The following is a 17,504-nucleotide window of genomic DNA, read 5'->3' on the forward strand; positions in this document are numbered from 1 at the left end:
ACTTCCTGTTCGTTAGCTGATGACAAAGGAAGAGGCTCCTGGTTCGCCATTGCTGGTCTGAAGCCAGGATGTTATTTCCTCTCAACAGGAGGAACACTTTACTCAATCAGCCACAAACAAGCCAGCCTTGATCTTGTGCGGAAGTTACTTTTTAGTCTCTCGAACCTAACCGAAATGTTCCGTGTTCGAACCCAAAGTTGCTGTGGATAAAACCAAAGCTTAATCGAATAATACTAATTCATTATTAATATTAATATTCAAATCAAAGAACCCAGGACTAACCTGGTGAAAACGTTTTTATGAATAAAGAGATAAATAAATCAACATTATGTTTAAATATTACTTTAGCAACACTGGCCACCCAGAGTGCTTCTGTCTTGAATCTACAACCCAGGCTTCTGTGTCTCTGTGTGACCTCTGTGGGACCTCCTCTGTGTTCATCTGTCACAGGCATGACGGAGGTCATCTCAGGGCAGGTAGTGGGGTGGGGCATTCTGGGGTGGAGGCAAGTTTTATGATCTGACGGGCGGCAGATAATTGTAGAAACAACAGAGCTAGTCCATCACTGGCACGCAGTCCTGTTTAGTGTGTGTGTGTGTGTGTGTGTGTGTGTGTGTTTCACATACAGAGGCAGAAAGGTAGAGAGAGAGAGCATGTCAGATGGATGGATAATGCTCTCCGGTAGCTGCGATCTAAGGTCTCTCCCCCTTTCTCTCTCTCTCTCTCTCTCTCTCTCTCTCTCTCTCTCTCTCTCTCTCTCTCTCTCTCTCTCGCTCTGCGCGTCAGTGTGTGTTTGAGTCTCTATCTCTCTTTGAGTGTGTCTCTCTCTGAGTGAGTGCCTGCGGCAGCAGTGTGTGTGTAGCAGCAGTGTGTGATGGAGGCTACTTCCTCTCTGCTGAGGAGGGCTCGCAACGCCCAGCTGTCCCTCAGGTAGGACCCTGTGTGTCTGTCTGTGCGTGTGCGGCAGTTGGGAGTATGATGGGGACATCAGTGAGATGTGGTTCTGTGTAGCACCAGTAGCTTGGCACTGGAGGGGGGACAGGGGGGTTAGGTTTGGCCAGAACCGGGCCGACTCGTGCTGAGCTCCATTCCTGGTTCCTGTTCTTGCTGTTGGGTTAGGGGCTGGGGTCAGTACTGTTGGAGCTTGGTCAGCCGAGTCTGAGAGTTGGTACCGCTGGTTATGCTAAGTGAGCTGCAGATTGTTGCATTGAGTTAGAGGTTCTGTTGATGCGGATATAGGTGTGTGTGTGTGTGTGTATGCCTGTTTGTGTGTGTCTCGGTAGCAGTAGAAGTGCGTCCTTCTCTTTGCAGCAGACCAGATCAGGTTTCTGTCTTAATGCAGCCGGACGTACCGGACCGGGCCCAGCATCCCCCCCCCCCCCCCCTCCCATTAGATACAGCACCATGACAACCACACGTCAACACAGACAACAGTAGTTGATGACCTGGATGGATGGATGACAGACGGATAGATAGTTCAAGACAAATAGACCGCTAAAGATAGAGAGATCGATACATGGCTGGAATGATATGGGAGAGCGAGAGAACCACACAGATGGACAGACAGAGAGAGAGAGAGACACATAGACAGAGAGAGAGATGATTGGATAGATAAATGGGTATAGGGATTAATGGATGGATGGATGGATGGATGTATTGTGCACGTGTGTGTTCTCCTGAGTCCATCTAGTTTTGAGGGTTTTTGTCTGTAGTAATCTGGACCAGGGATGCAGGAGGTCTAATGTGCATGCAGGGATCTCTCCCCTCGCTACTGGTGATCTGGGCCGGGCACACAGGAGGTTGTGCATTCAGGGCTGTCGCCCGACCTCTCGCTGCTAGCAGAGACAATGTCGCAGGACACAGAGGGGTGGGGTCCTCTTAAATCCCGCCTCCCCTCGCCACAGCGGCGTCGGGCGGAGCAGGAAGTTCATACATCAGAGGAGGTATACAGAGAATACAGCAGTAGCCGTGTGTGTGTGTGTGTGTGTGTGTGTGTGTGTGTGTGTGTGTGTGTGTGTGTGTGTGTGTGTGTGTGTGTGTGTGTGTGTGTGTGTGTGTGTGTGTGTGTGTGTGTGTGTGTGTGTGTGTTGCTCTGACACTAATCCCACATTACATAATCCAGATGCTGATGCTACGACAAAAACAAGTTAGTTATTGGTTCTGTTTGATTTTGTTTGATTTGAGATGGTTTGGTTGGTGTTTGTTGACTAAGTTAGTTTCAATCAGTTGGCTTGCTTTAGTTAATGTCAGTTTAGTTGTGTTGGGTTGATGAAGTAGGTTCTGTTTTGGTCAGTTGTCAGTTCTAAGTTTGAATCAGTCTAGTTAGTTTGACCTCAGTGCCTTAATTGTGTTTACGTGACATCACAAGCAGATAAGGCAGTGGTTATTGCTGGCTCATCCCAACACTTCAATAGTTCCCATCATAACAACACAGCAGGACCAGTTCAGAGTTGTCAGTCATTCCCAGGTGTGTTCAGTCTTAGTCCAGCCTCGTTAGTCAGGTGAACATCCCCGGGTGTGCTTCACCTGCACGTCACATCCCACCGCCTAGCATCTGTTTCCCAGCTGGGTCGATCCCCATGGTAACCACCCCCCGCGGGTGCGCGTGATTGGCCTGCCGATGGGCTTGTTTACTGGAGGAGCGGTGCTGGAGGCAGCAGATGAGAGCAGGAGGTTGAGGCACCGTGTCCTGCTGGAGGCTCTGAGAGGGGGTCCTGACAGGAGGAGCAGAGCACCGCAGGGGGTGGGCGGGCGGGAGGTGGGAGACGTGGTCTCCCAGTGGCGCCAGCAGGAGGAGGAGGTTGCCGTGGGATACGCTGTGATGCTCTGGGGAGCGTCGTACTCCTGGCTCTGCACTTGTTTTTCGTAGGTATTGCTGCCGTCTCTTGCTTCTGACCACTAAAGTAGAGTTGTCGAGTTTTGTTTGGTGACCAGGAGACACTTTTTTCTTAGCCTCTCCCTCGCTACTACTCCTCCCGACTCGTCTCGGCTTCCTCTCCTCTCGTCTTCCTCCAGTGGTGTCGACCAGCGCCACAGCGCCAATAAACTAAAGTTTATTGTCCCTGTCCGATTCTAGCATGTCGTGGGGCCTCTGGTGTGGACCAGCTCCGCCTCGGTCTCTGGCCTGGTACTACGTTGTGTTGTTGTGTGCCTGGTCCTAACCGGCGGTGGTGTGGTGTGGTGTTGCAGGTCGCGGGCGCTGCCCAAACTGAAGGAGACCTCGTCCCATGAGTCTCTGCTGAGCCCTGGGAGTGCCGTGGAGGCTCTGGACCTGGCCATGGAGGACCACGTGTACATCAAACCCCTGCACAGCAGCATCCTGGGGCAGGAGTTCTGCTTCGAGGTACCACTCCGTTTCCTGGCCCCGCTGGACCTTCAGTTTGGTTTTGTTCAGTTTCCTTCAATTTTGATTATTTGTTCAGAGGACAATGTACAAAGGGCATTAACCCCCAGAGCACACACAGAGTGGATTTGCAACGCAAACAACAACTGCAATCCTATTGTATCCACGGAGCAAAGCATACAGAGCGTGAATGTAGTGAGGCTATGTTTTTCTGCTCCCTTCACGCGCTGACTTTCCATTGGCGGTCCCAGGGCAGGTACATAATGGGACGGTACCTCACCTGCGTACCTCACTCGTTAGTCTGGCACGCTCGTGAACACAGGTGTTCTCTAGCTGAAGGGGAACGCATCTGGAGAATGAATGGTTGGGTTCTGTGTGGTGAACAATTTAGAATCACAGGTATATTATATGTATTCTTTTTATTTAACTTTTATTTATTTAGGTAAGTCTCTTTGAGCTTTGTGAGATTGTTCTACTGTAGTATGGTTTTACTGTACCATACAAACGTACAAACTTGTACGTTCACAAACGTACAAACTGATAAAATAAATATAATGAAAAGCTATCGACTTTGCCTTGACAACCAGAAGGGATGTATTCAAGAGTGCAGTGCATTGTGTACTGTCACCAGCTAGGTGTATGTGGATCGTTAGCTGCAGGTTAATTGCACAGTAAATTATAACACGCATAACACTAACAGTCACGTGTTTCTGGGTGACAGGTGACCTACTCTGGAGGAACCAAGTGTTTCAGCTGCACGTCCATGTCTGAGAGGGACAAATGGATGGAGAACCTGAGGAGAACCATCCAGCCCAACAAGGTAGGAGATGTCTAGAAAACACAGGATATCGTATGCATACAGTGCCAACAACACAGCATGAGTCGGTGCAATGAAACTGTCCTCCATTTTGAGAGTGATTCAGAATGCTAATAAAGCTAGAACACTGATAAACAAACAGAGCCTCTTTGTCGATAGTAGCTGAAGTGGGTTTAACTTGATCAGGGATGAGATGGATGTTGGTGAAGGAAGGAACAAGAGTATTAGGAAGAAGACATCTGTAAAAACATAAAACTGAATCAATACATTTTGCAAAAGGAAATCAAATCAAAACATCACCCTTCACACAGAGAACAGACATCTGGAACATGTATTATTGAGTCAATAGGATCACCAGAACAGAATGGAATCAGGGAAATGGAACCAATTCGATGAGGGTTTCCCTTTACGACCTAAACATGATCATTTTTGTCTAGTATGTTTTAATGTCGGATTTGGTCCTTTATGGACAGCACAGTGAAGGCGGGCACTGGGTCGTAGGAGAGAGCAAGGAACGACATGTTGGCATAGGACCGTCGCAACGTCGTACCTTACTAGGTACTATGCATGTTGGCATAGGACTGGTGCTGCGCAGGACCTTCCTAGGTACTAGGCATGTCAGCATAGGACTGGTGCTGCGCAGGACCTTCCTAGGTACTATGCATGTCAGCATAGGACTGGTGCCATGTGGGACCTTCCTAGGTACTATGCATGTCAGCATAGGACTGGTGCCATGTGGGACCTCCCTAGGTACTATGCATGTCAGCATAGGACTGGTGCCATGTGGGACCTCCCTGGAACGACCCTGTAAGGGAGATTGTCATTTTAAGCGGTATGGACGTTTTCCGGCCGACAGGACAACTGCCGGCGCGTGGAGAACCTGCTGCGCCTGTGGATCATCGAGGCCAAGGACCTCCCGGCCAAGAAGAAGTACTTCTGCGAGCTGTGTCTGGACGACACGCTATACGCCCGCACCACCAGCAAGATGCGCCATGACAGCCTGTTCTGGGGCGAGCACTTTGACTTCTCCAGCCTGCCGCCCGTGCACAGCCTCACCGTGCACATCTACCGCGACGCCGACAAGAAGAAGAAGAAGGAGAAGAACAACTACGTGGGGCTGGTCAACATCCCCGTCTCCACGGTGACGGGCCGGCAGTTCGTGGAGAAGTGGTACCCGGTGAGCACGCCCACCACCAGCAAGGCCAAGGGGGGCGGGCCGTCCATCCGCATCAAGTCGCGCTACCAGAGCATCAGCATCCTGCCCATGGAGCAGTACAAGGAGTTTGCCGAGTTCATCACCAACAACTACGGCATGATGTGCTCCGTGCTGGAGCCCGTCATCAGCGTGCGCAACAAGGAGGAGATGGCCTGCGCCCTGGTGCACATCCTGCAGAGCACCGGCCGCGCCAAGGTGAGCTAGCACGGTGTGACTGTGTAGCATGGTTTAATGTTAACGAGGAGGCTACATAGAGCTAGCACGGTGTGACTGTGTGGCGTGGTTTAAAGCTAACGAGGAGGCTACATAGAGCTAGCACGCGGTTACTGTGTAGCATGGTATAATGTTACCCTTGTATAAGCTACCTAGAGCTACCACAGTGTAATAGCATCGTGGTCTAGCAAGCACCTATACTAGCATTGTGTTAATATGTAGCATAGTAAACTAGCATAATATAAATTACTGTACTTTACCATGTACTTAGATTAATATTTTGCTCAGTGTTGTGAGTTTCCTGTGGCTCCTGTGTGTGTGTGTGCGCAGGACTTCCTGACGGACCTGGTGATGTCGGAGGTGGACCGCTGTGCGGACCACGACGTGCTGATCTTCAGGGAGAACACGCTGGCCACCAAGGCCATCGAGGAGTACCTGAAGCTGGTGGGGCAGAAGTACCTGCACGACGCGCTGGGTGAGCAGGGCCACCACCCGCACAACCTCATAGACAGCAACCTCCTCATATTGGCTGATAACAAGTACCGATCCGAGTTTCCTAAACTACATATCTTAATATTAGGCTAGCCCCTTTCCAAACGTTTTAGAGATGTAGAGATGCCTTTTTATTTTATTTTTATCTTTCGGCTGAAAAGCCGGTTTTGATTTAGCAATTTAAGGAACGTTGTGTGAAAGAGGGATGCAAGGACGAGTGTTGGAGCTATGCAAAAAGACTCCAGCCAACGATACCCGATACAGCATTTTAGGCCAGTATCTGTCCCCGGTCCCCAGTATGGACTGCCTGCATCCCTACCTGATACTGCATTGATTACCTGGGAGAGGAAACCACCTGAACTCTCTGATCGACGAGAGAGAGGGTTATTTATTATGATGTCACTCTATCGTTTCCCAGCGGGCACCGCTAGTGGTTGTATCAGAGGTGACATGACATGAAGAGAAGCCTCGTGGAGCCGAGCCAATCAAAGTGATTGATTGATCGGCTTGGCAGCGGAAGATGTCACAATTTCCTGTCGGAGCGTTTAAGAAGATGTTTAGAGGGTCGGCTTTGGACGTCGGTTTCGTTAGAACCATGTTAACCGATTTTGGATTTGATTTGATTTAAGATTACGTTGACATTCGGTTTAGAATGAAGATTGTGATAAGGATTTAGATGTTGACTGAATGCTGAGCAGTTGGTCCACTTCGCTGCTCCTAGAAGCCCCTTTCAGATGTGGAGATACTTAAGTAACGGCTAAGTAACTGCTCTGGATCAGTAGCATGAGGAGAGTGGGAAAGAGTGTGGCCACGGTTTGAGCCTTGTCAGGTTCTCTGAGCCCAGGGACAGAGTACACATCTGTAAGCTTCCACATTCAGACACAAAGGATCCGTCACCAGGCGTTGCCAGATATGTCGTCTTCAAAGGTGTCTGTCTCTTACCCGTCTCTTTCTCTCTCCCTATCTGAGTTCATCAAGATGTTTGTCTATAACCCGTCTTTCTCTCTTTCTCTCTCCCTCTCTGAGTTCATCAAGATGTTTGTCTATAACCCGTCTTTCTCTCTCCCTCTCTGAATTCATCAAGATGTTTGTCTATAACCCGTCTTTCTCTCTCTTTCTCTCTCCCTCTCTCTAGGAGGGTTCATCAAGGTGTCTGTCTCTTACCCGTCTCTTTCTCTCTCCCTCTCTCTAGGAGAGTTTGTCTAGGTGTCTGTCTCTTACCCGTCTCTTTCTCTCTCCCTCTCTCTAGAAGAGTTTGTCTAGGTGTCTGTCTCTTACCCGTCTCTTTCTCTCTCCCTCTCTCTAGGAGAGTTTGTCTAGGTGTCTGTCTCTTACCCGTCTCTTTCTCTCTCCCTCTCTCTAGGAGAGTTCATCAAGGCTCTGTATGAGTCGGATGAGAACTGTGAGGTGGACCCGGGTCGCTGCTCCAGTGGAGAGCTGCCGGAGCACCAGAGCAACCTGAAGATGTGCTGCGAGCTGGCCTTCTGCAAGATCATCAACTCCTACTGGTACACACACACACACACACACACACGCACACACACACACACACTGACTGACTGACTGACTGACTGACTGACTGACTGACTGACTGACTGACTGACTGACTGACTGACTGACTGACTGACTGACTGACTGACTGACTGACTGACTGACTGAGCTGGCCTTCTGCAAGATCATCAACTCCTACTGATACACACACACTGAGCTGGCCTTGCAAAGCTAACATGCTAACAGTCTTTTCCCTTGTAAACTCATTAGGTTTCTGGTTATTGCTGGTGACTCCATGTGTTCCTTCATGTGTTGTCTGTGTACTGCGTCCCCCCCCCCTCTCTCTCTCCCTCTATGTGTTCTGTGTGCTTCCCCCCCCTCTCTCTCTCTCTCCCTCTCTCCCCCCTCTCTCTCCCCCTCTCTCTCCCTCCTTGTGTTGTCTGTGTACTGTGTGCTCACCCCCCTCTCTCTCTCTCGCCCCCTCTCTCTCTCTCCCCCTCTCTCTCTCTCTCCCCCTCTCTCTATCTCCATGTGTTGTCTGTGTACTGTGATGTGCTCACCCCTCTCTCTCTCTCTCTCTCTCTCTCCCCCCAGCGTGTTCCCGCGGGAGCTGAAGGAGGTGTTTGCGTCGTGGCGCCAGCGCTGCGTGGCCCGCGGTCACTCCCAGGACATCAGCAAGCGTCTGATCAGCGCCTCCCTCTTCCTGCGCTTCCTGTGCCCCGCCATCATGGCGCCCTCCCTCTTCAACCTGATGCAGGAGTACCCCGACGACCAGACCTCCCGCAACCTCACCCTCATCGCCAAGGTCATCCAGAACCTGGCCAACTTCACCAAGTAGGTCCTAGGACTTTGTTTTTTTATTGAGAGGTTAATGATGTTTGTACAATGTATTGAAGTGTTGTGTATATATATATATATATATATATATATATATATATATATACAGTGTTTTTAACTTTTGTGATATTTATAGGATTTTGTACAGTATGTATGTTTATATGTGTGTATTGTTTTTGTGTTTTATGTGGACCCCAGGAAGACTAGTGAACGCAGCTGTGGAAGCTAATGGGGATCTGAATAAAGAATAAAGAATAGGTCCCTGGCCAATCACAGAGTGGGGGGGAAGAGGTCTATGGGTTTGATGGGCGGTGCTGACAGGTTCAGCCGGTTCAGGGCGGGGCTTAAATGGTAATCTGGGTTAATGAAGGCAGGGTTTACATGGCCACCCTGGTTGAATGGGCGGGGCTTACAGGTCACCTGGGTTTATTAGGGCGGGGCTTACAGGGTAACCTCGGTTTATTGGGCTCACCGTACTTACAGTGAACTTTTAACTGAGGGGAGATGGGCTGTTGGTTTGTTTTATTGACGGCAGCAGGAAACATGATTGGATCAGATCTCTTGAGCGCAGATCAGATGTGTTTAGATGTGATTACAGGTCATTGGATTACACAACGCTGGTCAATCTCAGAGTGAAACAGAGATCTTTGTGCTCCCTCCCTGTCCCCCTGTGTCTCTTCGTCTCACATCACACTCTCATCCTCTGCTCTGCTTCTCGTTCTTTTCTATTTCTGTATCTCTGTCTCTCTGTCTCCTTCTCTTTCTGTTCTCACCGCTGTCTCTTTCTGTCTCTATTTATTCTCTAAATCCCTCTGTCCCCTCCTCTCCCCCGTGCTTCCCTCTCTCTCTCGCCTCCTCTCTCCCTCCCTTCCCATCCCCACCCTTCCCTCCCTCTCTCTCTCCCCTCCCTCCCTCCCCTCTCCCTCCCTCCCTCCCTCCCTCCCTCCCTCCCTCTCTCTCCTCTCCCCCCCCTCCCTCCCTCCCTCCCTCCCTCCCTCAGGTTTGGGAACAAGGAGGAGTACATGGCCTTCATGAATGACTTCCTGGAGCACGAGTGGGCGGGGATGATGCGTTTCCTGTCTGAGATCTCCAATGCGGAGACGCTGTCCAACATGCCCGGGTTCGAGGGCTACATCGACCTGGGCCGCGAGCTGTCCACCCTGCACACGCTGCTCTGGGACGTGGTGACGCAGCTGGACAAGGTACGCGCACATACACACACGTACACATGGGCACACGTACACACACGCACACGCACACACGGGCACACACACACACACACACACACACACACACACACACACACACACACACACACACACACACACACACACACACACACACACACACACACACACATGCACACACTCATACATATACACATACACGTACGCACACATATTCACACACTCACAAATATACACATGCATGTGCTCACACATGTACACACACTCACACATATACACACATATACATGCACATATACACACGCACGCACACTCGCACGTATGCACACATATACACATGTATACAAACATATACACACACTCACACACAACGACAGCACATCAACACACATCTTGTTTGTTGTCATTGTGTTGTCATGTGGCTTGTGTGGATGTGTGTACGTGCATGTTAGTGCTTGTGTCCCTCTGTGTAATTTTCTGTGCACGTGTGCTTTGGTTTGTGTGTGTGTGTTAGTGTGCATGTCTGGTGTGCACGCCTGTATATTTGCATTTTGCGTGCCTGTGTGCGACTTTCTATGTGAAGCAATTTGAGTCAACTGCTAGTCATCGACCAATCAGAGACAGCCTGCCTGGATCTGGTGTTGGTAGACTTTCTGGCGGTCGCCATGACTACCAGGAAGTCTGATGACACCGGGCCCTCATCACCAGCATGATCGTATTGTGCCTTTTGAGTTTGAGTCTTGATTCTGTGCGGTTCTTTGCTGTGGTTCTATACGGTTCTGCGTGGTTCTGTGAAGTTGTAGCAGCATGGCTGTCTGTTGACCACACCTCCATTAAGTTCTCCTTGTGTATTCCTTTTTTTTTTTCTCCTCTTCCTTCTCCCTCCCCTCCCCCTCCCTCCATCCCCTCTCCCCCCTCCTCATTACCATGGTTACCCTACCCTGTCACCAACGCATCCTGGTGCTTCTCCGTTTCTGCCAAACCCAAACCACACACGCATACTGTAAAAACGCACACACACATAAACACTGAAAACACACACGCACACACTCGTTCGGAAACCCCAGGGTGAAAATTCCTTCCTGCAGGCCACTGTGGCAAAGCTGGGCCCGTTGCCCCGGATACTGGGAGATATGAGCCGCTGCCTTGCCAGCCCCTCCCCCATGCAGCATCCGCTCCGGGGCTCCGCCCACAACATCAGCGGCAGCCTATCGTCTGGCTTGCACCGCATCTTCCAGGAGCCCACAGACAGGTAAACAAAACACATGCACATGCGTGTGCGCGGACAGACATGCGGGCGGACAGACACACGGCTGAAGGCAGATACACGCTGTGTGTTCAGTGTCTAGGGGACCACTTGACGTGTGTGTTTCCAGCATGAATAGATTCATTTGATGGCTGGTACAGGCTCCGTTGACACTTTCTAAAGATAACTGAGTCTTCTAAATATAGGCTCCGTACTTGATGACCGCCATGTCATGAGGACATGGGTTCTATTCATGTCGTTGGGAGAGATCTGAGCAATCTTTGGAGATTCAATTTGGCACTGATAATAATGAGAGGCTGTTAAAGTTTCAACATTGTTAATTTATCAAGTGCTCAATAAATTCACACTGCACCAAAGTTTCAGTGCTGTACTATACTGGTCCAATACTGTTTATCAAAGTCCATTCCTACTGGCCAGAGCATCATTCACTCAATCAACATGTCCATTCCTATTGGCCCTCAGTGCATCAACACGCTATTGGACACTTCGTTTATTTATATGCACTTTGTTAATATGGCACTTAGTTTGGTTTTGGAAACATTCCTCAACTCGCTTGCGGGCTACAAACAGGAAGTGATGTCACTCCATGGCCAGCATTCTAACGATGTCTCCGTCCCCACACAGCGAGGTGCGCAGCCTCAAGTCCCCTCCCCCGGAGCCCGTGGAGCCGGCCTATGGCCGCGGCGGCCAGCGCCCCCTGCTGGGCAAGCAGCACCCCTCCACCCTCAGCATGAGCTTCTCAGAGCAGGAGGAGCGCGAGGCCACGCTGCCCCCCAACGCCCGCAGCCTCTCCCTGGTGGACCTCCAGGACCCCCACCCCCACCCCGCCAGCACCGGCTCCCAGGGGCCCCTGCTCCTCCAGGAGGCCCCGCCCAGGCTCAGCAGGGCCGGCTCGCAGGTGTCCGTGGGACACCCGGTGGGGCACCAGCCGCCGCACTCCCACCCCCTCGGCCCGCACGCCCGGCCCGCCCCGCCCGCCCGGGACCTGGGGCTCCTCCCCCAGAGCGCGCCCCAGGTGCGGCGGCCCCTCCACCAGCCGCTGAGCCAGCAGCGCAGCCTGCAGCCGCTCTCCTTCCAGAACCCCGTCTACCACCTCAGCAACCACGCCCCCCCCGGCCACGCCCCCGGCCACGCCCAGCCCCTGCAGCAGCAGCAGCAGCAGCAGGACTCCAGCTCGGAGAACCTGAGCACCGGGAGCTCCCACACCTCCCGCAGCCGCGCCCCCACCGAGAGCTCGGAGGAGCTGAGCGCCGCTGGCAGCCAGCTGGGGGTCAGGGGTCGCGTGGCATCCAGCAGCAGCCTGGAGGACTTTGGCGGGGGGGGCAGCGGCGGCCGCGGCGGGGGCGGCCGCGGGGGTGGCGGCGGCAGTGGCAGCAGGCGGAGCACGCAGAGCGAGGAGTGCCCCGCCCCCCGGCGCCACGCCCACACCCCCGCCCAGGGCTCGCCCCTCACGGCGGTGGCGGTGCCGCGGCAGAGCACCGCCACGGGCACCGCCCACATCGTCCGCGTGGAGCAGAGCCGGCCGGCCAGCGCGCGCACGGCCAGGCCCCTCCCCCCCAGCGGCTCCGCCCACAGCAGCTGCAGCACGCACACCGAGCCCGCCTGCGCCTCGCCCTGCGACGCGTCGCCGGGGCAGATGGTACCCGGGCAGGCGGTCGCGTCGGGGCAGGCGGCGGTGGCAGCGGCGCCGTCGGCGTCCCCAGCAGGACAGACGCTGCCGGGTCAGTCCCCCAGGCAGCCGGGCACAATGGAGAGCCCGGTCCCAGCACTCAGGAGACAGCAGGTAATATCAGGCACGCCATGCACATATACACTGCATATATACACTCCATGTGTATACATCCACGCCTCAGGGAAGCGGACCCGCAGAACCGGAGCCTCACAGCAGCCTTGTCCCCCTCTCTCTCTCTCAGGTCCAGTCTCCAGTGGAGGCGGTTGCTATAGAAACGGTCACTATGTCACCGGTGGAGCGGACCGCCGCCTGGGTCCTCAACAACGGACAGTATGATGAGGAGGAGGAGCAGGAGGCGGCCAGAGGAGGAGGAGGAGGAACAGGGGGAGGAGCTGCAGCAGCAGCAGGAGTAGGAGGTGGCAAGGAGGAGAGCCGAAACGCTGAGAAGGTGAGGAGAACTGGGTGCTGTGGTGTTGGAAACCATCACACACACTCACTCACTCACTCACTCACTCACTCAGCGAGAGAGGGAGCTCTCCCCTCAGAGAGAGAGACTGGTGTGTGAGTGGGTGGAAGTTATAAAGTTGTGTGAGAGACGGGGTGGGTTTCTAAAGACCCAGTAGTCCTGGTTCTACTGGTTCTACTCTGACTGGCACCAGTGGTTCCAGCACTGGACTACAAACTAGGTCCAGTACCGGCTACAGTCACTCGTTCTCAGATCTCCTCCTCCCTCCCTCCCTCCCTCCCTCTCCTCCTCATCTGCCTCTCCTCCCTCCCCCTCCCTCCCTCCAGTACGAGCAGGAGATCTGTAAGCTGAAGGAGCGCCTGCGGGGGTCCGGGAGGAGGCTGGAGGAGTACGAGCGCCGGCTGGCTGCGCAGGAGCAGCAGATGCAGCGCCTCCTGCAGGAGTACAAGGGCCGGCTGGAGGACAGCGAGGAGCGGCTGAGGAGGCAGCAGGACGACAAGGACAGCCAGATGAAGGGCATCAACTGCAGGTGAGAGGGGGAGGAGGAGGAGGAGGAGGAGGAGCAGGAGGTGGTGGGGGTTGAGCAGGAGGCTCTCTAGCTCCACTCCTGTGGATGGACTGGAGACCATCATGGAACGCAGCCGCCACTTATTGCGAAACGTCATAAACTTTATTGTGTGTGTGTGTGTGTGTGTGTGTCCAGGCTGATGGCAGTGGAGGAGGAGCTACGGAGGGACCATGCAGAGATGCAGGCCGTGATTGACGCCAAGCAGAAGATCATCGATGCTCAGGTAACCCCTGACCCCTGAGAGGAATCACCTCAGCGTCGCTACACTCTGGGTTACAGCAGGGCCTCCTGTAGACCAGGACTCTGGGTCTCATCAGGACCTCCTGTAGACCAGGACTCTGGGTCTCATCAGGACCTCCTGTAGACCAGGACTCTGGGTCTCATCAGGGCCTCCTGTAGACCAGGACTCTGGGTCTCATCAGGGCCTCCTGTAGACCAGGACTCTGGGTCTCATCAGGACCTCCTGTAGACCAGGACTCTGGGTCTCATCAGGGCCTCCTGTAGACCAGGACTCTGGGTCTCATCAGGGCCTCCTGTAGACCAGGACTCTGGGTCTCATCAGGGCCTCCTGTAGACCAGGACTCTGGGTCTCATCAGGACCTCCTGTAGACCAGGACTCTGGGTCTCATCAGGACCTCCTGTAGACCAGGACTCTGGGTCTCATCAGGGCCTCCTGTAGACCAGGACTCTGGGTCTCATCAGGGCCTCCTGTAGACCAGGACTCTGGGTCTCATCAGGGCCTCCTGTAGACCAGGACTCTGGGTCTCATCAGGGCCTCATGTAGACCAGCTAGCAGACCTTCTGGCTATCCTACCAGATGAAACTAGACTAGAACACCTAGTGTGTTTCCCGCCAGCGATATAAATACTGATCTGTTGGACCTGTTGGTGTCCTATGGTCTGTTGTCTTGTTCTATTACGTGATTAAACCACAGAGAAGAGGGCACATTTGAACATAACTCATTTAAATCTAAATGTGTGACCTGAAGATAGTCTCCCTGCTCGGTGTTCATTCCAACGTTCCCTCTTCCTGGGCTTCTCCTGGGAGGTTACCGCCCCGCCCCCCTCTCCTCAAGTGCAGACCAGGATTCAGTTGCAAGCTAAAGCTAATGCTAAAGCTAACGCTAATGCTAACGCTAAAGCTAATTCCCTTTAGGGTTATTGTGAGTAGAGGGAGCCAGAGCCTCACAGTGTACTGTCTGTTGTGAGACACCTGACCCACTCCCTCCCTAACCCCAGTACACCACGCACACTAGACAGCTCTGAGCCCCACGACGGGAACATGGCAGAACCCCAACCATGGGGCTAATTGACTTTTTTTTAAATTGAGTGGGTGTGGCTAACAGAGTGGGTGTGGCTAACATAGTGGCCGTGGTTAACAGAGCGGGCGTGGCTAACAGAGATGGCTGAACTCTACCACGTAACCCTCCCTCTACTCCATGATAACTCAGGTGTGCGCTACCTGAGAGGGTGTTCCCTGCCACAGAACCGCCCACTCTGGGTTCCTGTGGCGGGGGAACCCGGCCGGTTCTGTGGGTCAGATGAGGTGATTTTGATCCCTGTGTCCTGCTGAATTACAGGTCAGTAGGGGATCTGATCTTAACCAATCAGGCAAGTAAGAACGTAGCCCCCCCCCCCCCCTCCTTTTTTTGCACAAGCCCGCTTGACCACCACCCCTCCCCCATGCCCGCCCGCCGCCCCCCACCTTTCCCCCTCTTCACTGGTTTTAATCCCAAACTGTGATGGCATCATCCCACACTCTCTTCCCTTCTATATTGGCTGGAGCAAGACTAGACCCGGGGCGAAGTATGCAGTGATTGGTCTATATGTGTTGATTGACCCATGCAATGGTATTGGTTGTTTCGATATGTCAAACTGTCTCAGACCCCAGTTGGGGGGGGGGGGGGGGGGGTGTTGTTTGGTTATGATTGTTTACTGCCTGTCCTCTTCCACTGCTTAACCCCCCACCTCACCCCACCTGCTCTTCCCCTTCACTGTTGACCCCTGACCTGGCTGGCTCACTGACCCCCGCCCCCCCCCCCCGGAGGTCCGGTATTGTTGAGAGTTACGATAAAGTTCAAACGGAAACAGTTTATGCAACCCAACGAAAGTTTTACGATGGGCCAAGGTAATAGTTGTGCTGCTGAGCCAAGGCTTTTATAATTGAAACTCGTTTGCACCCAGTGTCTAGCAGTGCATATACCGATTAATTTATGGTATCGTAGCCAATGGAAACTGAACGCACATAACTCGACTTTGATTTAGAGCAAACGGAACGTGCAACAACGCTTACACTAGCTCACTACTCCGTAATGCAAGACTCTTCTGGAAACTTATTTCTTGACGATGGGATTCTTGAAATCGTTAGCATGAGAAGATAGCTTGGCGACGTTTTAATGGCCTTCTTTATGTGGACCAATCACAGGGCTCTGGCTCACTGGCTCCGCCCCAGCTGGGTGTGTGGATGATTCACTGCCTTCACATTTTTTTGAGGCAAAACCTGTTTTGAGAGTGTCGGTTTGAGGCGAAGCAATCGCTGCTGTCCGGTAACAACCGAAAAATAACACTGAGGTGTTCCGTTAGTCGTTAGCGCGTCATGTGACGCAACTCAGCAGCCCAGGGGGCGTGTCTCCACCTGTCCATCAGACAGTGTTCCTACCTGACAACAGTGATTCATCGTACCTGACCGCTTCACCTGTGTAACCCTTGCTCGTTTACTCTCTCTCTCTCTCTCTCTCTCTCTCGCTCTCTTGCTCTCTTGCTCTCTTGCTCTCTCCCCCAGGAAAAGAGGATTAGCTCTCTGGACGCGGCGAACTCGCGGCTCATGTCGGCGCTGACCCAGGTGAAGGAGCGCTACAGCATCCAGAACCTCCGCAACGGCCTCTCGCCCACCAACCCCACCAAGCTGTCCATCACCGAGAACGGAGAGTTCAAGAACAGCAGCTGCTGATTGGTCCACGTCTTCCAGGGTGTAGGACCCCCGCCCTCTGCCCCTGCAGCCCCACACACACACACACACACCCTCCTGTCTATGCGAGGGGGGAGGGGCGTGGTGTAATCTCAGTGAAGCCCCGCCCCTATTTGGATAGTAGCAGGGGGAGGGGCTCTAGGACAGGACTGGGCACACAAAGAATGTCTAGATAGAGATATATATATCTATATATATATGGTGAATATATGTATGTATATAGGTGGTGTAGGTGGTGTATAGAGATGATGATGATCTCCTGGAAAACAGACTTTATTACTCAGCCCGCGGACTGTTGTTAAGCTACTTCCTGTCTGGGGGAGTTGGACTTCCTGTCCAGAAGAAAAAGCACAGCGGTGAATGCTGCAAGAAGACGTGTTTAAAAAAAAAAAAGAAACTACACACAAACCAAATCAACGCAAGAGCTGTTTTATATCAACTATTTTTTATGTCTATGTTATGTTTAATTTCAAAGTTGTGCTTTTTGTTCTGTTGTCGTTGAGGGTTGAACAACGACTGACAAAACAAACTGTCGTCCGCTCACGTTTCTCCTCAACGTTTTTATAAGGCGGCGAGAGAAGCGTTTGATTAGAGGTTTTAATTTATTCCTATGTTGTCACGCGCTATCGAGTCCAGCGAGTGGATTTTGTACCTGTTGCTAACTACTGTCACCGTGTCCGTCTGTCTGTCTGTGGAAAGCCAAATAGTTTTTAAAAATATGCAAAATGTGCGGTATTTAACACGTAGTCAAAGTGTTAAAATGTTGAGTTATTTTTTAACTACTTTGCTTTCCATAGTCATTACGCTGCGTCACGGCACACGCTGTTCCCCGTTGCACAAGACACCTCCCCGATGAACTTTTGTTTCTGTGTTTAACCCACGCACAGTCTGGTGTTTAGAATAAAATCTGCCTGTACGCCTTTTCCGGTTGTTTCTCTGTCTCCGTCTCACCACACGTACTCAGGTTA

General features: G+C 52.5%; 1 protein-coding gene across 1 annotated transcript in view; it reads left to right on the top strand.

Moving 5' to 3' along the window:
• Window positions 1-17,451, top strand: part of rasal2 (RAS protein activator like 2) — a 39,431-nt gene extending 21,980 nt beyond the window's left edge. The window contains 13 exon segments of the mRNA XM_084481272.1: window positions 3,190-3,343; window positions 4,065-4,163; window positions 5,017-5,571; window positions 5,920-6,064; window positions 7,445-7,589; window positions 8,167-8,406; window positions 9,410-9,611; window positions 10,664-10,848; window positions 11,488-12,646; window positions 12,777-12,983; window positions 13,328-13,530; window positions 13,705-13,792; window positions 16,351-17,451. Of these exon segments, the coding sequence (XP_084337398.1) occupies window positions 3,190-3,343; window positions 4,065-4,163; window positions 5,017-5,571; window positions 5,920-6,064; window positions 7,445-7,589; window positions 8,167-8,406; window positions 9,410-9,611; window positions 10,664-10,848; window positions 11,488-12,646; window positions 12,777-12,983; window positions 13,328-13,530; window positions 13,705-13,792; window positions 16,351-16,518 (3,550 nt within the window). The 3' untranslated portion in view covers window positions 16,519-17,451.
• Window positions 17,452-17,504: the final 53 nt, after the last annotated feature.

The sequence above is a fragment of the Micromesistius poutassou genome, assembly GCF_964030765.1.
Source record: "Micromesistius poutassou genome assembly, chromosome: 16".
Taxonomy (NCBI): Eukaryota; Metazoa; Chordata; class Actinopteri; order Gadiformes; family Gadidae; genus Micromesistius; species Micromesistius poutassou.